This window comes from Sycon ciliatum, chromosome 7 (genome assembly GCF_964019385.1).
Source record: "Sycon ciliatum chromosome 7, ocSycCili1.1, whole genome shotgun sequence".
NCBI classification, from domain to species: Eukaryota; Metazoa; Porifera; class Calcarea; order Leucosolenida; family Sycettidae; genus Sycon; species Sycon ciliatum.
Genome location: NC_088649.1, coordinates 26520605 through 26543419, shown reverse-complemented (window position 1 = coordinate 26543419; position 22815 = coordinate 26520605). Strand labels below are relative to the sequence as shown.

The window sequence follows — 22815 nt, the reverse complement described above, 5'->3', positions numbered from 1 at the left end:
ATCACAGCGTATACAGCAAAACGCACACAACGCATATAGCGTATGCCATGCAGCAACATCAGCGGTACGGCGGAGTCGAAATACAACATTTCAACGAATACAATGCCATAAGCGCGAAGGCCTTTCCCAATTGAGAACTGGTGGTTTACAACATTCTCCCCACCAAAGGGCTTCTCACCGCCGTACAACAATGCACACAAGTCAAAAAAGATCCGGGGCTCTGACTACGCGCCCAGAACGCGTCATCTCCTGCTGCCGTGGTGGTGGTAACGGTGCTGACGGTTCATACGCTGGCTGCTGAGGGACGATAGCAGGTTGAGCGGTATCGGCAAGCCCAGGGGCCACGTCCTGTGACGTTACTTCTAATGGCACTAACCTTTGGATCGGCCTCAACAGGGTACTGGTACTCAACTTCACCTTGGCAACACGACGCTTACCATCTCGACCAGGGAATAACTCGATGATCCGTCCCAAACGCCAGAACTGTTTGCGCTTGGTATCATCGAGAACAAAGACAACATCACCCATAGCTAAAGGGCGCGACATGGTCTGTTGGTGCTTGTTCAGCTGACTTAGGTACTCCACCTCCCAACGATTCTTGACATGCTCCAGTGTCCGACTGAGGTAACGCAATCTCGATGACATCTGCGCAGCGTCCAGGGTACCTGCTGGCTTTTCTGACGACATCCAGATGTTACCCATCATCATTGCAGGGGTTACTGGTGGCTCATCCAGGCTATCAGACACATAAGTTAGCGGACGACTATTCACCACTGCTTCAACCTCATACAAAAGGGTCTCAAGCTCCTGGACCTTCAGAAACGCTGTTCCCATTACCTTGTTCAAGGCACTCTTCACTGTACCAACCATTAGCTCATAGAAGCCTCCATGCCATGGTGCAGCTGGAGGATTGAACATCCATGGTACACTCAGTTTGTCAGATGCCGCCTTGAACGTTGTAGCGTTGTCAGACCTGATCCGAGACGGCAAACTACGTCTCGCGACAAACTTCCGAAATGCCATCAAGAATGACTCGGTACTTAAACTATCGACCACCTCCAAGTGAACTGCTCTGGTGGTGGCACACACAAACAATGCTATCCATACCTTCGGAGATGACTCACCACGGCGCACGTACAACGGACCAGCATAGTCGATGCCGGTAGTTGCGAACGGTCTCTCGTGAACAACTCGGTCTTCTGGCAGCGGCGGGCAGACTTCTGAGGCAGCCTTAGCCTTGTAGCGGCGGCATGTAACACATCGCTGAGTAATGTTGCGTAGCGCTCGTCGACCACCGATAATCCAGAATTTCTGACGGATGAACGACAAGACTCCTTCTACACCTTGGTGCATCCTTTCAACATGCTTTTTCTCCAACAGCAACTCGGTCAGATGATGTCTGCCTAACAGGACTGGGTGCTTGGCTCCATATGCCAACTCGCTGTGCTGAAGTCGTCCCCCAGCTCTGAGCACTCCATGCTCATCCAGAAACGGTGCAAGCTGATACACCTTCGACCCGGGCTTCACTGGTTGACCTTGCTTGATCAGCTCAAGATCCTCAGCGAAACATGCGGCTTGAACGATGCGGTACAATACGTTGTCTGCTGCAAAATAGAGTTCAGCACGAGGCTCAGTGTGCTTCCACTGCAACATCCGAGTCACCATGCCCTGTGCCCTCGACCATTTACTGAATCGGAGCCACCATTCCTTATCAGGTTCTCGACTACAGGTGGTGGCTGACACTCGTACTTCTACACTGGACTCATCTGTAGCTGCGGTTGAGGATGCAGTGGGCCAGTCATTGGGCTCCGCGATCCAGGTTGGTCCGCCCCTCCAGAACGGACTACGGATCTGCTGTGCACTATTCCCACGCGACGGTAAATCTGCTGAGTGGTTCCACACAATGCCGACCTTCTTCGATATCTCTTGGACTTGACTGACGCGGTTAGCCAAAAATGTTTTCCATTTGTACGATGGATTACTGATCCAATGAACGGTAGTGAGACTGTCAGTCCAGCCATAGACTTGCGTGACGGTCACACGCAGCTCCTTCACCACAAACTCAGCGTAGCGAGCCGCTAGACATACTGCTTGTAACTCAAGGCGGGCTAACGTGGGCGGAGACACAGGTGCCACTTTGGCCTTGGCAAATACCAAGTGCGACTGTCCATTGACGACTGCATACAAACAACATCCAAACGCTTTCTCACTGGCATCGGCGAAGGCATGAAGCGCAATCGGCGTGTCAAGATTGCAGCAAATCCAACGTGGTATGTCAATGCTCACCACTTCGGCCAACTCTCCCCACCATTGCGCACATGCGGCTGCGATGCCATCAGGCAACATATCATCCCAGTCGCCTCCGACTTTCCAGGCTTGCTGTAGCAGTATCTTTCCCGGCACAACTGCCAGTGCTGCTAGACCTAGCGGATCAAACACTGATGCAACACACTTGAGGAGGGATCGCCGGGTCCAAACAGACGACCTATCGGACTCGCCTAGTGCTGCTATGCTGAGCAAGTCATCACTGGTTTTCCATTTCAGACCGAGGACTTTATCTCCGGCGTCTGGATCGCACGGGATTTCGTTGCCTCGCCACTTGCGTAACTCCATGCCAGCATCCGTAAGCACACGCACGCTGAACTCTTGCATCTCCTTGGCTTCCGAGGCATTTGAGACACTAGAGACCAAATCGTCAACGTAGAAACTCGTGAGCAAGAGATCAATACGATCTCGCTCTTTGGGTGCAGACAACGCCCGTAGCTCCTTCAAGTGATGCTGAATCACCGCAGTAAGCATGTACGGCGAGCAGTTTACGCCAAATGGCAGTTTCGTTAGCCTCCAGGTTAACAGTTCATCGCTGTCGCTTCGACCGGGCCACAAGAAACGCAGGTACGGACGGTCTTCGGGATTAACCGCGACCATGAAGAAAGCCTTGCGGATGTCCGCTTGCAGCGCGCTCTTATATTCACGGAACCGTAATAGCGTACCTGCGAGACTCGGCAATAGCGACGGTCCAGGGTCAACCATGTCGTTCAACGACTTGCCATCTGGAGCCGTCGCCGAGGCATTGAACACCACTCTTAACTTCGTGGTTGCAGCGTGCTCGCGGAATACACCATGATGCGGTACATAGTACCCGGCATCGCTCTCACATGGCTCCAGCTCAATTGCTCCAAGCTCGCGGTACTCCCTGATCAGCACATCATCATAGAGCGCACGCTTCCCATTCCTCTTCAGCTTTTCAAGAAGCCGCGTTGCGATGACTCTAGCTTGAGCAAAGTTATCCGTTGGGCGACGCTCATTTCGCCACAAGAGACCCACTTGGTACACGCTGCCCTGGCGACATAGCGGGAACGATGGCAGGTGCTGATGTTGTTCTGGAGGTTCATCCAACTGCCATAGTTGTTCAATGTGGGCTGTAACACATGACACGGTCACCGGCTGACTGTTTCGACTTGTTGCAGACGCTGGACCAGATAATACATTACCTATCTCTGTGTTCCACACCGTCTCACCATTAACTTCCTTCTTGCTGTGCAGTACCGCGTTGATATAGTCTGCACCAATCAGCATATGTATTTCGTCTGATGTCCCTTGTTGAGGCTTGTCACTCAGCTCTACTCCCCAACTGTGCCACTGCGCAATGGTCTGCGGACTTGCGCACTTCAAGTCCAGCTCAAGCGTTGGTTTCACGAACGCGCGTACCCGAATGCTAGCGGAGCTACCCTGGATCGTGATGGCGTACTTATCCATGCGCTGTTGGGTTGGTTCCGCGCCGAACGGCTTCACCTCTACATTTTCAACCCCAACGTGTTCTGCATCGATTGCTGACACCAACGCTGCAGTCACGAATGACGCCTCAGCACCCGAGTCCAGGAACACGCGAACCTTCGCGTTTCGAGTTCTTCCCTCAACTCGTGCCACTCCGGTCATCAGCCGCACACTTGGCGAGTGTAGACAGCACGACCCAACATTCTTCTCCGTAACTATCTCAATCGGTTTCTCCCGGCTGTAACCTGCTCTATCCAACACATCATGTATTAGCAGGTGGTGTTTCCTCTGGCATTTCGTGCATCTCGAGCCTGACCGACATTCTCTGGCCATATGGCCATACTTAAGGCAGTTCCAGCAGAGTCTCTCTCGCTGCAGAAAACCCTTTCTCCCTTCCTGTGGCAGCGACTTTAGCTGCTTCTCTGCATCTGCGACCGATATCGCCATGCACTGTGCCGACGCCGTGGGCCTTGGCACGGATCGTTCTACTGGCTTCCTGGCAGTATCACCCTGTCGTCCGTGCGCGACCTGGTAAGACGCGCCGTGCTCCTGTACCTGGCGCAGTGACATCCCGTAGCACTGCCGTTCGACCAGGTACGTCTTCATCTCAGGTCCGCATTGCTCCAAGATTACCTGCTTTGCCATTGCTTGCAGCACCGGGGACATTTTTCCTATATCGGCGCTATACTTGGTGTCCACCTCGCCATCTTCTGTCATAGCGAGTGTGGCCCACACCTCTACCTCTCGGCAAACACGGACAACGTATTGATGAAACGACTCATCTGACCGCTGCTTGCCTGTCAGCAATCTCTTCCACGCTTTATCCGGAGTCTTTCCGAGCGAGGCAAGCAACTATCGTTTTGCTTCCTCGTAATTATTGCATCCAATACATATCCTCTCCGCTTTGCTACCCGCTAGCGCGATGCGCAGTCGCAGCAGCCATTCGCTTTCTTCGAACTCGTTCTTGGAGCAGATGTCCTCGAACAGGTCAAGATAACGCTCCAATGGCTGCGTTCCATCATATGAGGGATTTTCATCAACGGTTGACGCCCACCGCTGTGACTGGGAGATTCCTCTGTACCTCCCATCGCAGCTTTACACTCACCCTCATGCGCATTGGCGATGCGCTCGTTAATCTCCTTTAGTGTTTTGGCAAACTCGGTGCGGAGCGCCTCCTCTTGCCGTCTGGCACTGCGCTCCTCACGCTCCGCGTACTGTTGGAGCCTCTGCTCCACATGTACCTTCAACAACTCGCCTTCTAATCCTAACCGCTCTCCATTGTCGATAAAGCTGGCTTCCAAATTGTTCCATAGTTCCTCTGCCATGCTCGCTCCTATCCTGGCGTGGTCGCCAAATGTTGTGAACCCTCCAAGATTCTCTAAATTGTCAGGATCGTACGACCACACGGCACGAGGACGACTGTTTTCCTTTACACAGTATATTTCACTTCATCTGATAATTAACAATGAACACTAATAACACCAGCTATTTATAGCATGCAAAAAGAGCGTACATGCAAAACATAAGCATGTAAAACTGGACATCACAGCGTATACAGCAAAACGCACACAACGCATATAGCGTATGCCATGCAGCAACATCAGCGGTACGGCGGAGTCGAAATACAACATTTCAACGAATACAATGCCATAAGCGCGAAGGCCTTTCCCAATTGAGAACTGGTGGTTTACAACACTGTACAAACTGTCGTAACTCGTGTCAACGGCGGCCGATTTTCACAAACGATATACCGTTGCAAAAGGTATTGAGCTCAGCTTTCTAGTGATATGAAGTTGCGATAGGACTAAATTTGAGTGAGCGATGACGAATAGAATTGCAAAAAATCAAAAATACGCTTTCTGGCCATCAAACTTTTTGCTCGCGACTCGCTTTTTTTTTTAGGGGATTTCCCTTTGCCAGCATCTGCCCCTCGTACACCGTGCTACAGCAGGTACAGGTGCTTTGCGTGCGCGTGTGTGTGTGTGTGTGTGTGTGTGTGTGTGTGTGTGTGTGTGCGCACGTGCGTGTTTGTGTGTGTGTGTTTGTGTATTTGTATGTGTGTTTGTGTGTACATTGTATGTATGTGTGTGGGTCTGTGCTTATGGTTTTGTCTTCTCTCGTGCCGCAGATATTATGGTCCACACCCCAAACCTGGCCAGCATTTCCTTGGCGTATTCAGTACAGAAACTCGAAGTGGATGTTGAGTATTACGACTCCTGTTCAGATCGGTGGTTGGCAACAGACGAGTTTACGGCGGAGATCATGGACCTTCCATTCCAGGTTGTCATGCCAGATTGGCACGTGGGAAAGTACTTCCGATCACGGCTGAACATGTACTCGCCAGTACGCCAAACGATTTCAATTGCCTACACAGGAGTGCCTCCTCTAGGTGAGATTTCTGGTTTCTTGCTTGTTTATTTTATTTTATTTCACCTAGTGAACAGGCATTTCTGCCTTCTCACCAGGTCCAGAGACCAAGTTTCGACAAAAAAGATGAAGAGCATTCAGAACAGTAAATGAAAATACATGTACACGGATATTAAAGGTGATTAAAATCATGCAGAAGATTATTATGAAAGCGAATAAAAATGACTGAGTCCCAAGACATGAAGGGGATGGTCAAATTGTCACCGCTTTATTAGGAGTTGCATCTGAGCCTTGATCCTTCTCCTTTCCTTTTAGATTGTTCTCGCATCGTTAAGAAAGCGAATAAAAGTGATTGAGTCCCAAGACATGAAGGGGATGGTCAAATTGTCACCACTTTATTAGGAGTTGCATCTGAGCCTTGATCCTTCTCCTTTCCTTTAGATTGTTCTCGCATCGTTAAGAAAGCGAATAAAAGTGATTGAGTCCCAAGACATGAAGGGGATGGTCAAATTGTCACCGCTTTATTAGGAGTTGCATCTGAGCCTTAATCCTTCTCCTTTCCTTTTAGATTGTTTTCGCATCGTCTCCATTGCTTGGCATTGTTTTTACATAAAGTAATCCAAATGTCACTTCAGCTATTTCTCCCCATCGCGATATACTAAGTAGAGTTTATACGTCAATATTATACTATTTTTAGTACACACGATGAGAGGACAGAACAAGTGTTTTACTCTGAGTTTCACTCTGAGTTTCAAGCGATCATCAGAAAACACAATGATGATCGCTCCGTGCGTGAAACTCGGAGTAAAAACACTTTCTCTGTCCTCTCATCTTGTGAACCAGCTCTGCCTCTCGGCATTGAGCACTCTCTTGGAAAGCCTGGAACCTCTCTGTTTTACTATTTTTAGTATTCGGTAATCTAGATTTTCGCGTTCCACCCACTAGTGTAAAGTAGTGTAAAACCTGTCACTAACGACCACCCATTGGAGCTAGAGAGAGCGGTCTTTGCTGGCAGGTGGTCCTTAGTTAGAGTTTTGAACCGCACAACCATAATGTGAGACCGTCCGTGCCTGACCGAGTGGTCTGTAGTACCAGGCTGGTCGCTAGTCACGGTGGTCTTTAGTTACAGGTTTTGCTGTAAAGGTTTGTCATAGAGCGGGTAAGGACGGATAGAGCTGCTGACTACAATGACCACATTTATGCGCGTGGACTGCACGATCCCTCTTCTCTCCTTTTGTCTGTACATTCTAGGTTATCCCACCTTCGACTTTCCCAGCTTCCCATACCTACTTTCCGCCACGGCAGTGGACAATACGACATTAGCGGAGGTTACCCTGTCTCTACCAACCCTGCAAGGGTCTCAAAATCTCACCGTTGAATTCGGAGACGCAGAGAGCATTTATATGGCAGCCAACACGTCCACCAGTTCTATATCGAGAAGGGTCAACGTCGACGTCAGTCGCGAATACCAGGTCCGCGTTTACAACCATGCCGCTCAGGATAAAGCTGCATCTGCATCCATGGTAGTGTACATTAATATTGCAGGTGAGTGCGCTCTGCTGCTCTAACTATTGGATATAGACAGTGTGCAGAAATTCTACAATACTGAAGTGTAAAGCTGACCTGAAATTATCGTGCATTCTTAGTAATTTCTTGAAAGAGAGAGACAGAGACGTAGATAGATAGATAGATAGATAGATAGATAGATAGATAGATAGATAGATAGATAGAAAGAGAGAGAGAGAGAGAGAGAGAGACAGAGAGACAGAGAGAGAGAGAGAGAGAGAGAGAGAGAGAGAGAGAGAGAGAGACAGAGAGAGACAGAGAGACAGAGAGACAGAGAGAGACACACACAGAGAGAGAGAGACAGAGAGAGAGAGAGAGAGAGAGAGAGAGAGAGAGAGAGAGAGAGAGAGAGAGAGAGAGAGAGAGAGAGAGAGAGAGAGAGAGAGAGAGAGAGAGAGAGAGAGAGAGAGAGAGAGAGAGAGAGAGAGAGAGGAGAGAGAGAGAGAGAGAGAGAGAGAACGAGACAGAGACAGATACGTAAAGATGATTGCCTTCTACATACTAAATGTGTCTTGTTGCCACATCAAAGCAAGTGAATGTACAGTAAGCACCACTGTCGTCTGTCTCAAGCACCACTGTCGTCGCAAAAGGGATTTTATCGTCCCTGCTTGAAACAAACATCATTCTTTTGGGAGGAGGGGGTGCGAGCCAAAATTGCAAGTCGACCGACACTGTACACGTTGTCCAGCATAGCAAGCTGTGTTCCTTACAGAGAAGGGGGGGGGGGTCCGAGTACGAAATGACCGATGTTAGTTTCTGGGACCACAAGACACTTTTGTGACGACCCCTTATCAATGCGACAATCCAGAGCATGTGCTGGGACAGCCAACCTAGGCTTAGGCTGCGTACGTTTCAAGCTACCTGGTAGAGTCATTCTACCGATAGAGGTAGAAGGTAGAGGTAGGTCCACGAACACTGTCCTTTCGGATTCAGTGATTTTTCACGATAGTTTAAAATACATGTACGTGAGATGTTTCGTTCTGTATGACGTCAGGTCCAACTCCTTGATCTTGCTGGAAACCACGTCCCTCTACCGACTTCTAACGAACTCTACCAGCTTCAAAACTTGGTAGAGCCGGTAGAGGAAGGTAGAATCTACTCTTTTGAGTAGAAAAGGAATGCACCTACAGAAAGAATAATTCGTTTCTACCCAAACCTGTACGGTTCAGAAACGAACGCTCCCTCACAGTCCATTTCAAAACTATAGACGTGCAGTGTTTTTGAAATAATTATTTCAAACTTGGCTGGCACTTTTTGAGAACAGTTTTCGGAATATTGCTCAGGTCCGCTCCACAATTACTCTCATAATAATAGTTTCTAAACGATTGGATAACAGACGCCCAATTTGGAAAATTGTATGCACAAAGTGATCACAGATTTTATGTGGTATAGATGCTGGCATAACGGTTTTTGCCTAGGTACGCGTCTATAGTTTTGAAATGGACTGTAGTGTCGTCCTGTTTGCAACAGCAAAGCAATGTGTTCTTGATGTGATTTGTTACATGGACTGCAGGCGCATGCAGGTACATGGGACAGTTCTATCGGAGCGGCGAGCAGTACCCGAACTCCTGTGGACCCGGCAACTGCACGTGTACCGTAAGTGAACATTCTGTGCTAATTGTCTGATATGTCTGGAGTTCGTGCTGTTCCCTCTCTATCACATCATCTACAACCATGACACACATGAACTTATGAACATTGTACACTACCTACTGCATGATAGGGACCGGCGGATTCTGCTCGAAAAGGTGGCAGATTCTGCTCGAAAAGCAGTGAAATTGGCAGAACCATACAAACCTTATGGCGGGCAATTCCTCGAATTCTGCTCCATTTCTTTATCCACATACCAAACATGCATGAAACTTACCAGAGTACCAAAGTACCGAATTCTGCCATTTTTTCTGCCGGCAGAATCCGCCGGACCCTACTGCATGATACTTAAGTTGTAACTGCTCATGTAGATGAACTCGGATGGTGAGCCAATTTAATTATGGTAAAAATGAAGAAAGACAAAATGTTACGAGTTATGACTAACTGTCCACCAACGTAACCGACTGTATAAGATTTGGTTATGTTGGTGGCCAGTAACTGTTAGTCATAACTCGTAACATTTTGTGCTTCTCCATGTTTGCTGATGTAGTGACATCCTTTTTCCCGGGCATACGGTTAAACCTAAGTCATCATTTTTCATCATAGATTAGGATCTACCATTCGTTATCCACACGAAGAAGGCAGCGATTTATTCATTTCATCTTCCCGTGGCCAGAGAATATAGGCCAATATGGAGGGAGGGGCGCGGCAGCCAGCCATGGCAGTAAACAAAAACAAAGCAAAAAAACTAAATATTACACATTACTGGAGGCAAAGAGAAACAAATCTGGATGAAGAACTAGCAGTTATTAGAACACGAGCTTCATGTTGGCCTTGAAATCATTTAATGTACAAGACGATTTTACTGATAGAGGCAGGGCCAGCCAGAGAGAATAGGCAGCGAAAAACGGAGATCTGGTATAAGCTGATGTTCAGGCTTAAGGTAAAGTGCAGGGATTGCGCGTAGGACGAGTGGGAAGAAACCAGTTATATTTACGCAAATGCGGCGGGGCTTTGTCAAGACGAATAGAATAAACAACAATACGCAGTTTCGATATTTCCTGTACCTATGGCGTAGTAAATAGTTACTACCGTAAAACCTGTAACTAATGACCATCCCTTCGGGCCAGAGAAAGCGTTCTTTAGTGGCAGGTGGTCCTTAGTTAGAGGTTTGCACCGCACAACCGTACATGAATGTGAGACTGTCCGTGCCTGGCAAAGTGGTCTGTAGTACCAGGCTGGTCGCTAGTCACAGTGGTCTTTAGTTACAGGTTTTCTGTACACCCTTTACCTGTGGCGGCCATGTGATCTTATCCGAATCAAGATGTCCTTGCTGGGCAGGTGTGTTTATGATTCGTGTATTGGTTCGGCTACTTGCAACAGCACATAGCGGTGACGGTTGAAGGATCTAGCAAAGCGGAGTATGGCCTAGAGCTCTGTCGCCATATTTCATCACAACTTTACGTAAAAAGTTAATATCCATAGTCACTTGCAGTAGACTTCTGAAAACAGACCAGGCTGGGCGCAAAATCGGATCTGCTGATTTTCTCTCGAGGGCTAGGGTGTGCTGCACTGCATGTTAATTTTGTGAAAGTCTTGGATGGCGAAAACTCATATTATCATAGTATGCTTGATATATGACCGCAAACATTCAATGATTATTAATGTCCTGAGTTGGTAACATGGTTGGCAACACTGTGCTTTTCATTGCCTCCTGCCCTGCACTGTACACTGACAGAATGGAGTGAACGATTGTCCAGGGCCTGCAGTATGCCCATCTCCGTCAAGTTCTGATCCCAGCAAACGTTGCTGTCCTACAGACTCGCCTGTGTGGAAGACAGGTAAGGCCAACTACGAGCACTGTATTGTGCGGAGTAAAGGAAAAAAGGGGGTACGACTTATACTGCGAAGAACAAATTTACGGTGATGAATAGGTTAGATATCTATATTGCGTGGCAACAAAAATGGGGTTGCGGCTTATACTCCAGTGTGGCTTATACTCCAGTGTGGCTTATACTCCAGTGTGGCTTATACTCCAGTGTGGCTTATACTCCAGTGTGGCTTATACTCCAGTGTGGCTTATACTCCAGTGTGGCTTATACTCCAGTGTGGCTTATACTCCAGTGTGGCTTATACTCCAGTGTGGCTTATACTCCAGTGTGGCTTATACTCCGGAAAATACGGTAATCAGTACAACAAGCGACCTAATTATTCCATTTCGAAACATTCGCAGTAGGGTAGGACCATTTTGGTTCGTCAAAATCCATCGTCGCTTGGGTTCCCCTCTCTTTTTTTAGTCTTTATTATAATGATTTACAGAAGGTGCCTGGTTCGAATTTTGGAGGTTCAGCTTCCAGCTGCCTTATTGACACTTCACTGAGCCACTACTGCCATCTGGAGCACACCACTAGCATGCTTGACTGTCTACTGGGAATTCAGCCCTCATCAGCTGAGCTCGAGTAGGCTAATGCTATTTCGTGCCCGGAGAACACTGCATTCTCCTGATTATGTGATGCTCTCGGAACATGACTGGACCATTACCAAAACAACGACAGCCAAACTTTGCACATTGTAGTGATACCACTAGTTCCACAGTACACGACAAATTCCTGCTCCTTCTTTTCTAAATGTGGCTTATGCATTCGCCTATATATGGCTAATATTCATCTATTCCACTCCTGGTCTATTTCTACCACTTGTAATTGCAATTCATCAGCAATAATTGCACACAGAGACCTTTCCTGGGGGTCTTAGCCATTGGGTAACCTCTATTTATTCATTTTAAAGAAAGAGATGCATTGTGGGAAAGATCGAAATGCACTTCAATAACATTGCTTCCACTTCGACCATTTTCGAGGCCGCAAATTTGTCTTGAAGTTTAATAATATTACTAGGATTAATTAACTGGTGACAGACAAAGAGATAATGCATTCCGTGAATTGTCTTTCGATGACACGGCGTTCGGTGAACTGTCAGCTCTGCGAACAATCGGCTCACGTTGGTTTCTGTTCTTGTCCTGTTCGAATGCAGATATCGATGAGTGTCGCAACTCTAAAATTAATGATTGTTCCTCGTCTGCTACGTGCAGTAACAGTTACGGATCATACATGTGCACGTGCAGCACGGGTTTCTGGGGAAACGGTACAGCGTGTGCAGGTGAGTGTAATCTAAAAATAATGTACTAGTAATATTGTTCTACCCACGGCGCAGAGCACCACTCATCGTGCGTTGCCCAGTAACTAATAGCTTCATGCCCATAGGCAATCACCAATCACCAATCACCAGACAATTTACAACGAATTGCGAACGATGCGCGGTGCTTTTTTATTTATTTTTTATTTTTACAATGATCACAGCTCACAGGCGCTAGGCAAAGACAAAAAATTGCATAGTGGGATCATAGGGATGGTGAGGCTTTTTGCCCTTAGCCGACCTGAGGTCTCGACGTCATGGGGACATAAAACGCACCAAAAAAAACCGCTCTGTGCCGTGTGTAACTGTAAGCTGTACAGGTTCCTGCACGAGTACGAGGGCAGTACCGCGGAATCCAGCCCGCGCCGCCATAGCGGCAAGGGCTGGATGAACAGCGGTACTGGCCGAGTACGAGTATGAGTGACTGGACCGTGTTTCCCGTGTGCACCCAAGCCAAATAAAGAGATTCATGACAGACACACGTACACCTGCATTGAGTTTTGTGATTGTTTTTGTTTGTTTGTTTTGTACTTCTTGAAGTAGTAGTCCATAGTGCTTTTGTTCTCGTGGTGCCATTGCCATTGTCGACTGAGCATCGGGCATTCTGGCTGTTCTGTTCCTACGGATTTTTCCCACGTCTTGATCGGACACCTCGGCGGGTCCTGCAGGTTGCTGAGCATTGCGCTCTTTGGTTGAGGGTCATCCGGCTCGTCCAAGATCTCCTTCGCGAGCGACTCCGCAATAAAAGTTTCAGTCTCTTCCTCAACTTTTCGGAGGATCTCATTCACATCGCCAATATCGTTCAACAAAGGGTCATCCTAATAAAGATATTATTATTATTAAAGGGGAAGTATACCCTAAAATCAAATTTTCACCAGTTGTAGTCTTCGGGGTGCTGAGTCGAATGGTCTTGGTCCGAGGAAGCTGCGACGCTCCCTTCCTACTTGAATCCCAATCGAACTCGCGCACTTCCACCGAAACTGGGTGACTGCGCCCTACTAGATGGGGATTTGTATGCAAAATGCCACTAAAAGCGCCATTTCGTTCTTATAAAAGCACGGATGACCGCGATTGGCCCATATGTTGTACTCTTTTGGACGCTGAGTCGACTGGTTTCGGTCCAAAAAGGCTGCGATGCAGCGTTCCTCCTTTATTCCCAATCGAACATGGTTGAACAAGCGGTCACGTGCTCCTGCGTACACCAGTCACCTGGTCACCGTGCCTGCAGGTATGCGCGAGTTCGATTGGGATTCAAGTAGGAAGGGAGCGTCGCAGCTTCCTCGGACCAAGACCATTCGACTCAGCACCCAGAAGACTACAACTGGTGAAAATTTGATTTTAGGGTATACTTCCCCTTTAAAGGGGCTTCTTTTCTCACAGTTCCAGATCAAATGTTGGAGCGCCATAACTAGCCATGATGACAGTTGTGGAAACAGTCGCCCTTCTGCTTTAGGTATTTTATTGGTCAGCTCTTTTTTTGATCTTGTTGGTTTTCCACCTACAATTGTAGTCGCTCTTTCCGCGCAATCCGGTGCCTTGTATTTTATGAAACATACGGCAAGTAACCAATGAAAGACCATGAAGTAGAGTAGTAGTAGAGAGTCAGTCCACTGGAATCCGTTCCTGCCCGTCGTCAAGTGACGACGGGCAGTGGCAGCCGTTCCTGCCCGTCGTCAAGTGACGACGGGCAGTGGATCCAGTTCCATCACCAGTTTGAGCAGGCAGGACCGCGCTTTCCAGCCCGCGCTGTTTGATCTGTCTTTGGTCCACTCCAATGCGACAATCACGTGACATACGGGAAAGCTCTATTTGAACCGTTCAGAACGAATATTGAGCACTCTACTACACTACTACTGTACTGCCGGAGGACTCTCATTAAATTTTGTAATATTTTTCTAAGACTCACAGTACTAGACTGCAGATCGCGATTTCAGGGTGCACTTCGAGAAAATTAATAGTGCGATGTATCGAACGGGTGCAAAGTTTGCCACCTTTGACCCCGCGCAAGCCGCATACTTCGAGTAGGTCCATCTGTAGTTGTTTGTAGTGGATCGAATCTGCGAGTGTTCGCCTGGTTTGTTTGAGATGCTTCTTTCGTTAGATGGAAAGCAACCATGCCGAAGCTTTGGGTAATCCTGAAATAAAGAAAGATTATTATCATGAAGAGTAGCCCGTTGGTCCAGTTCCGCAGCGCCAGGTCGTCTAGCTGATAGTTGCACAGTGATAAAAGAAACTAGGAAGCCGAGGTGCGTCCAGTTCACATGGCTTCTCAGAGTTGGTAGTTGGTTCGCCTTTGATAATCTCAGCCAGCAGCCCTGGAGGGAATGTTTGGACGGTATGGTGCTACTCGCCCTGGAGTGAAGCCATTCTTACCTGAGGTAGAGAGCGAGCTCCTCGAACAAGTCCATGAACAGCGACAGAAAAATAGGAAGGATCCAGCCATGATTCCACTTCAAGCAAAGAACTATGGCGGACGCACGAAAAAGGACGCAGCCAACTCATTTTTACAAAAATTAATAGTGTTGATGCCATCGCATCGGAATATGTAACTCTGGTGAACAAGGTGGCTGATGAACGATGAGTGCAACGAGTTAGCTAAGGGAGGCAAACAAAGAGCCCAAAAGAAGGAGAAGATATGCACCTATAGCAAACGCCTGTACGTGCGTTCTTCCGACTCGGACTAGCATCCCTGAATCCATACAGACGAAAATAATCGTCCAAGAAGTGCTACATCTCCAACACTCTGTCTGAATGGCGCTGAGGATGCTAATGTCACCGTGACTGACAACGATGTTGATGGCCGCAGAGGGTGAGACGATGATGAAAGTTAAACACCTACAATACCGACGATCCTGGTAGCACGAGTTGGCCAAGCACAACACAGGTGCTATGTCATTTCGGAATAGAACGTTTCTTTCAAGGTATGATGCAATTTACTGTCCCACGATGTGACGGGAATGGCACGGGTCTAGCTAGGAAAGAAAGGCAACCCGAAAGTCATGGGCACTTCGGTCTACCGGGCACCCTTTGGTCCATCCGGCACCCTTTTGACGAGTTTTAGTGGAAATACTCTTTTGTCATTTGACTCATTTATGTCTAAATAGCAACGTCATTTGCCACATCTATGGCCTTTCTCCATCAAAAACGTATGTATGTGTGCGAGTTATGGACATTTCAAAGTTACGGACGGCGAGATAAACGAGGTATGAGTGCAGTCTTTCAGTTGCAAGAATTGCAAACCTGTGCAATTTCAATCTCGAAGATTGTCGACTATGGACCCTCAGGATACTGGGAAACTGGTGACCTATCCTGCAACACAAAGTTGAATTGTTCCAGATGCACTAATTGTGCGCCGTATACAAGTTAGAATCGTTGGTGGACAGTTTGTCCTAACTCGTAATATTTTTGTCCTGCTTCTCTTGTTTCCATTTCTATTTTGTTTCAGAATGCGAAGTCGACCCGTTGTCGAATCTTGAACAAAGCCAAAAGTGGATATCTCCAACTTGCAAAGCTGGCTTTCAGCATATCAAAACCCCTGGGAAACCTAGTTGCCCGATATCGTCGAAAACTGGTCTTTGGGAGAACGTTGGAGTGTGCAAAGGTTAGATGTGAGCTGTGCTAGAACTGGGTTTTTTTAACCTCTTATACGGGCAATCACAGAACATGATTTCACTGGCCTGACGCAACAAATAAAGAAAAAGCAAACCAAAACAAACAAAAACAATTTAAATAAAAAGAAAATGAAACTTTACAATCTGCACACAATGACAACTCCATCTAGGATAGCCTCTGTTGATCAGCTAGAACTGGGTAGCATGTGTGCAGAATCGCACTACCCTGCGATACATCGTGCATGAGTTTCTGCACTCACACGCACGTGTGTGCAGGCGCGTAGCTCATGTATAGTCAGCGGGGTCCTGTCACCACACCAGTAAACAGCCGTCATGGGTACAACACAGTCAAATTGGCGAAATGGTGACTATGATGTTGCCGGTGGTACGTGTGCGAGCTACGCCCCTGCGTGTGTGTGTTTTGTAAGTGTGTGTGTGTGTGTGTGTGTGTTTTGTGTGTTTTGTGTGAGTATTGTGTTTGCTTGCACGTGTGATAATGCATACACTTATTGGGTACGGTAGGTCTTTGTAGACAGAGAGAGAGAGAGAGAGAATAGCTGCTACGTTTCGTCGAAACGTAGCAGCTACTGTAAAAGCGGAAAGTCTAGCAAGTCACAAAGTCTGACGGTTTAACGACCAATTTTTTTGTTATTGGAATAATACGTTATCGCTAGATGTTTGTGTAAAAATGCGCATACAGATGGGTGGCCAGGTAGCCATTGTTAAACTTTCTGCACGTAATCATGCCAATATTACAAAACGTCAAACTTGTTGGTCGTTAGATTTTCGGTTTTACAGTATTAGACTTGCTTAAAGCTGAGAGTCCTTGAAACTCAGAAGAACAGGGAACCACATTGGTTGAGAGAGAGAGAGAAAGAGAGAGAGAGAGAGAGAGAGGGAGAGAGAGAGAAAGAGAGAGAGAAAGAGAGAGAGAGAGAGAGAGAGAGAGAGAGAGAGAGAGAGAGAGAGAGAAAGAGAGTCGTGGTGTGCTATAGCATTTTTTGCCAGTGTTTCAATTCCGCCATATTTCCATCACACAGCGAGACAATGGACAGGTAGATGAGAGGTCGCGTGAGACTCGACTGGAGGGCGTGTTTTCCGCCTCTGTAGAAACCCACCACTCTTCATCTGTCAAGGCGCTGGTGCAGCTCCTAACGAGGTGGCAGGCAGGCATAGTGGGATGGGTCTAAGACCATGATTGGTTGACCACTTTGGGGTGGCTCTGATCTATGAATCGTAGTCAATGCATAGAGGTTCACGAGTTTCCATAGAGGGTGGTGGTGTTCCTACAAATGCGGAGAACTCGGTCTCACTGGAACCGGGAATGTTTCATTTTTTCATCATTTGTGGCTGATGTTCCTTTGTAACATGGTTCCTTTCCATTTCCCTGGGTGTGTGATGGCAGGAATCGATGAATGCAGCACTGGAACTCATGACTGTCACTCATTGGCTGTCTGCACAGACACATTTGGATCGTTCACATGTAGTTGCATTGCAGGTTTCTCTCTTGAAGGAAAGAAGTGCAATGGTGAGTGTCACATGGTGTGTGTCATGTGCTGGAACCTGGCTGTGATGTGCACGACGCATTGCTCATGCCATCCAATTGGAATCTGTTGTGACGGTATCATGCGAAAGCAATTATCAGCCCCCCCCCCCCCCCCCCCGCTGATCCTACATTAACCCCAGACAAACAATCATCCCTCTACTGGCCATGCGCGTGTCTTGATTCCAACTACAGTTGCACGTTATTTCTGACGTGACGCGAAAGTTCGACTCGCATTATTTGGCTCGCGCGTCGAAAACAACTGCAGCTCGCGTCGAAATTTGGAGTTTTACGCCAAATTTGACGTGAAATTGCACGTCACGTCGTCAACAACATGCATCTTAGGGCATTATGGATTCGGCGAATCCAGAGCTAGTGCGCTCCGAGTGAGCGTGATCGTTTGGTCGAATCCAGAGTAGGTGTACTTGGAGTGGAATCCGACCACACCGGCCCCCAAACCGGGAGTGGCTGGAGTGGAAATGGACTTTGCCGTTTTTGAACAGCGTTCACAGGATCTTTGTACGATATGCGTACACTTTGCGCACAACACCCTTGTTTTGTTCGATAGGGCCAGCGTTGCTCGGACCACACCGCCTGCTCGCACTCAATCTTGATTCGCCAATCGATGACACCCTTAACCTCCCTACTATGGAGACTTCAGTAGGTTCACCGTAAAACGCTAACAACGGTGTGTTTCTTTCGTTCTCCTATTTGGTTGCAGAGATCGACGAATGCCGCAGTGGCACTCATGATTGTCACGCTTTAGCAACCTGCACCAACACTGTGGGTTCATTCACGTGTGTTTGCAATAAGGGGTATTCAGGTACTGGTCAACTATGCAAAGGTAAGCGTTACGACATTGCATGTTCTGCAATCGTCTGATGTGCGCAACGTATTCCTTTGCCCGCAGCAAAGGTGTGGGCAAACTGCCTGAAAAGCACTCTAAGTGCGGGTATTAATATACTTGGGGAGAATAAGTATCTATTATGGACTGAGTACGAGGTCAATATAGGAAATAAAGCCGAGTAAAAGACCGAGGCGAAGCCGAGGTCTTTTACGAGGTTTTTATTTCCTATACTGACCAAGTACGAAGTCAATATTAGATTTATCACGACAAACAGTCCGTATTTCAAATTCCAAAACGATAACCTCATGAATCCCGGTTTTATGATTGCACAACCGTTGCACCACCACCTACTCATGCGGTGACAATGCTGCACTGCGCACTGGGCACCGTTCAACTGCGCAACCCCTAAGCAGTCAAATATAAGCAGTCAATATAGCCCTAAGGAGTGAAATATGCAGGTATATTTGACTGCTTAGGTATGGCAAAAAACTATGTGAGTCAATACTAAGGGAGTGATAAGCTTGGATATGAATTCAAAATCCAGATATTTGTCTTCTTTTAAAGGTAAAGTATCGTGAGAGCGCCTTGGTTTTACTGTCAGAGAAAGGGAAATCGCATGGCAGAGTACGAGTTTGCACAGTGTGAGAACCTTAGTGCACGTTCGTGTGTGTCGCTCCAAGGTGAAGTGTGAATGCGTTGACTGCACAAAACATGCAACATGTGGACAAGGTACTGGAACGTACTTTCCGTTACGGAGAATGATTATCCTTTCCATGTGAACATGAATATCAATTGAGTGTGTGACCGTGGGAGGAACTAGTAAGACAGCAAACCATACATAGAGTACAACAGTCACACATCTCCAACAATTTTGTGCTGAAAGATGCGTACATAGTGCATTAGGCGATGGTATTCAGTTACAACGGTGCAACAAGTGTTTGCATCAGACGTTTGTTTGTTTGGCTTCCATTCCTCATCTGCCGCAGACTCCCCCACAGCCGATTTACACACGTATTAGACTTGACTCATCAACTCCAAGCACACAGCCTCTTTAATGCTATTTAAATCAATGCACATCTCACCATAATCAGAGCGATTACATGAAATAGATAGCCAAGATTCAGTGCATAGGTACATTGAATTAAGTTTTAGTTTTATTCCAAGCAATTCATGGCTGGGGCAACCAATGACCACTTTGCGTGGCGATTTCAGGGTTTTTATAGTCAACCACGGCTAGCAAGAAAAATGAAGTTGAAAAGAAAAGGAAGACAAATTAGAAGGTATGGACTAAAATTACTGTCTAAAGCAAGGCTTTCCTGAATGTGTATGAGTACAACATAAACCGAGTGAGAAAGCTAACATCTTGCTTCCCCGTCCCTCTCTTTCCTGAATGTGTATGAATACAACATAAGCATACTGAGAAAACATACTGAGAAAGCTAACATCTTGCTTCCCTGTCCCTCTCTGATTGCAGATGCGGACGAGTGCAGCTTGGGAACTCATGACTGTCCGGCTACTGCCATCTGCTCAAACGTGGTGGGATCGTTCACGTGTGCTTGTGATCTGGGCCTGCACGAGAACGGGAACACATGTAATGGTGAGTGGCATCGGCGTGTTTCATGCTCCGTCTGAACTGTCTGACGTGCCCATCGTAGTACGTACAGCCAGACCTCGCATAACCGCACACGTCCGTTTTCCACCAAAAATATCCGGACAGGCGAGGGAACCGGATAATCGAACACACGTACTGTATGTATGCATGACATATGCTGTAAATCGGTAGCCAGCGATTTTCTTCCGGATGGCGAGTGATCCGCATAAAAAAAACGACCGGATAAGCGATGTCTGACTGTACTGTGTATTCCTGAGTATGAGGCACACTTTACAACACCAGGAATTCACCCAAAAAATGACAGTGTGGCTTGTAGTGGAATCCGACCACATAACACCGGCCCCCACATCGGGAGTGGCTGGAGTGGAAATGGACCTTGGCGTTTTTGGACAGCTTTCACAGAATCTTTGTACGATATGCGTACATTTTGCGTACTACACACTTGTTTATTCGATTGGGCCAGCGTTGCTCGAACCACAGCGGCTGCTCGCACTCAATCCAGATTCGCCAATCGATAATCAACTGAATCGTGAAATCACGACAGCGTAGATGTCCGTATTTCATGACAGACAAATCCTGGGGTGGCTTATACAGGTCCTCCCTCGCTATAATGAGTCCGGTTAGTACGTAAACCCCGATAGTAAATAGAAATCCGACATCCCCTGGTGAAACATGGTCTATACAACTGTTTCCTAGTCCGGTTACAAGATAATTTGTCAGTACATAAAATTTGTTATAACGACTCTTGACCTAAGTCCCTGGAGGGCAAACCCTCGGTTTGTCCTAGCACTCTTATGTGCTGTCTCTAACTTTTACGCACTGCTTCTCAATTCCACTCACTGTCTCTCACGTACCGGTACGCCGACTGTTTCTTCTCTTGATCTGTCCACTGCAGAGGCCACTAAGTGTGCCAGTAGCTGCATTGAAATCAGTGCACTGCCAATAGCTTATGCCAATCCCGCTAGTGCGCATGCGATATGCCAAGGGAGAAAGACTGCATATCACCAAAGTGCCAAGTTGGTTTCCATGGGCAGGAGACCGTGCGCTCTCGACCATTTCAAGGCGATCGGCATGGACTCAGACAAGGTGTTCTGGACAGCAGATGTGGCCCAAAGCTTAACCGGCCCACCTAAATTTCTTTCGAGTACATCAAACTGGGTTGACCAGAGTGAGGAGCATCTCGTAGTCTGCGAGTACGAGACCACTAAATGCAGTAAGTGAATTAAAAAACGAAATGTTTTCTTTCTATCACCTGTCTTCTGATGGGTCTGTCCTCAGACAGCATTGGAACCCCAGCCAAGGTCAAATTTATGTCCAAGCGCAGTCTTACCTAGGTTATCCGGACCCCGAACTTACGGGCACTTCGGTCTACCGGGCACCCTTTGGGTGAGTGTCAGTGGAAATATTACTACTCTTTTGTCACTTTTTGTGGAAATAGTGACGTCACATGCCCTTTCGGATTCCATGGCCTTTCCCCATCACAAGGCATGTGATTCGGGCAGTGCCTGGTCCCCCGGACAGCCCGGATAAACTAGGTAGGATTGTACATGCAAAGTGTGCTGGCATGATTCTACGCACCTTAACGTTGCATTTCTTTGTGACTAGGCAATAGTGTAACTTGAAAACAAATTGGCGAACTGTTTGTTTACCCGACCCCTGTCTCCCTACCAAATCCCCTATCCCCTACCATTTTCCTGGCTAGCGTAAACTTCCGGAGAGCTCTGCTTCTAGCAACTCGTCAGCATATGGCATGATCCCCGTTCTTAATAGTGATATCGTGGATTTCGCTCCAAGCCTTATTCTTATTAAATGTGATGTATTGCTGTGCGTGTCCCGGGAGCAACATCGACGTGTCTTTACTGTTGACTCCTGATGTAACAACTTATTAACAGGCACCAATGTGCACCAGAATCAATACTTTATTCCCGAAGTTCGTTACAGAAATGCACCTACCGTGGGTTCGAAGTGGCACATAGAGAACGGTTCACTATGCCACGAAATTGGCTATTACGCGAGTTTGCTATTATTATTTTTTTTTATCGTCTCCACTTCATGGCACATAAGTGGAGTCGACTGTATTACCTTGGCAGAAAATGCTTACGCACCTAACGTTGTTGAAGATCACTTGAGCTCTACCATATTTCCCCAATCACAAGTCACACTCGGTTATAAGTCGCACCCCCCCCCCCCCCCAGTCAGGTTTGAGACATGTTGCTTTAATACAGTCACGTAGGTAACACGTCATGCTCGATCGTAAGTCGCATCCCTTTTTTATTGCCGTTGACGTAAAACATAAAACAAGCGACGTATATTCAGGGAAATACCTCACCCGCACAGTTTGACAGCGGTGTGATGCGTTGGCCGCATGCGTATGCGGAAAGATGAGTGTGTGTGTGTGTGTGTGTGTGTGTGTGTGTGTGTATGTGCGTGTGTGTGTGTGTGTGTGTGTGTGTGTGTGTGTGTGTGTGTGTGTGCATTACTATTTTGTACCTGTGTGTCTTTGTGTCCCTATTTTTGGAACAGAGCGCACACCATGCAGACAGACCTGTTCAGACATTAGCGTATTTCCGCTGCAGAAGACTCCTTTCTATTTAGCGGAGAGCGTGTGTCAGAAGAATCTAAGAAGCTTCGGTCATGCCGGGTCTGAGTACGTGTTTGCTCAGGTCGCCAGTCTCGAGAGCGAGCGTAACTTTGGATGCGTGTCCCGTCACCT

General features: G+C 47.4%; 1 protein-coding gene across 1 annotated transcript in view; it reads left to right on the top strand.

Annotated features, from left to right (window-relative positions):
• LOC135821225 (uncharacterized) overlaps positions 1 to 22815 on the top strand; it is a 99582-nt gene that overhangs the window by 42957 nt on the left and 33810 nt on the right. Inside the window, exons 7-17 of the mRNA XM_065334289.1 lie at positions 5903 to 6163; positions 7393 to 7686; positions 9221 to 9303; positions 11036 to 11138; positions 12328 to 12453; positions 15935 to 16090; positions 17506 to 17628; positions 18365 to 18487; positions 19965 to 20087; positions 20998 to 21315; positions 22626 to 22815. The exon at positions 22626 to 22815 is cut by the window's right edge and continues 140 nt beyond it. Of these exons, the coding sequence (XP_065190361.1) occupies positions 5903 to 6163; positions 7393 to 7686; positions 9221 to 9303; positions 11036 to 11138; positions 12328 to 12453; positions 15935 to 16090; positions 17506 to 17628; positions 18365 to 18487; positions 19965 to 20087; positions 20998 to 21315; positions 22626 to 22815 (1900 nt within the window). The remainder of the gene's footprint in view (positions 1 to 5902; positions 6164 to 7392; positions 7687 to 9220; positions 9304 to 11035; positions 11139 to 12327; positions 12454 to 15934; positions 16091 to 17505; positions 17629 to 18364; positions 18488 to 19964; positions 20088 to 20997; positions 21316 to 22625) is intronic.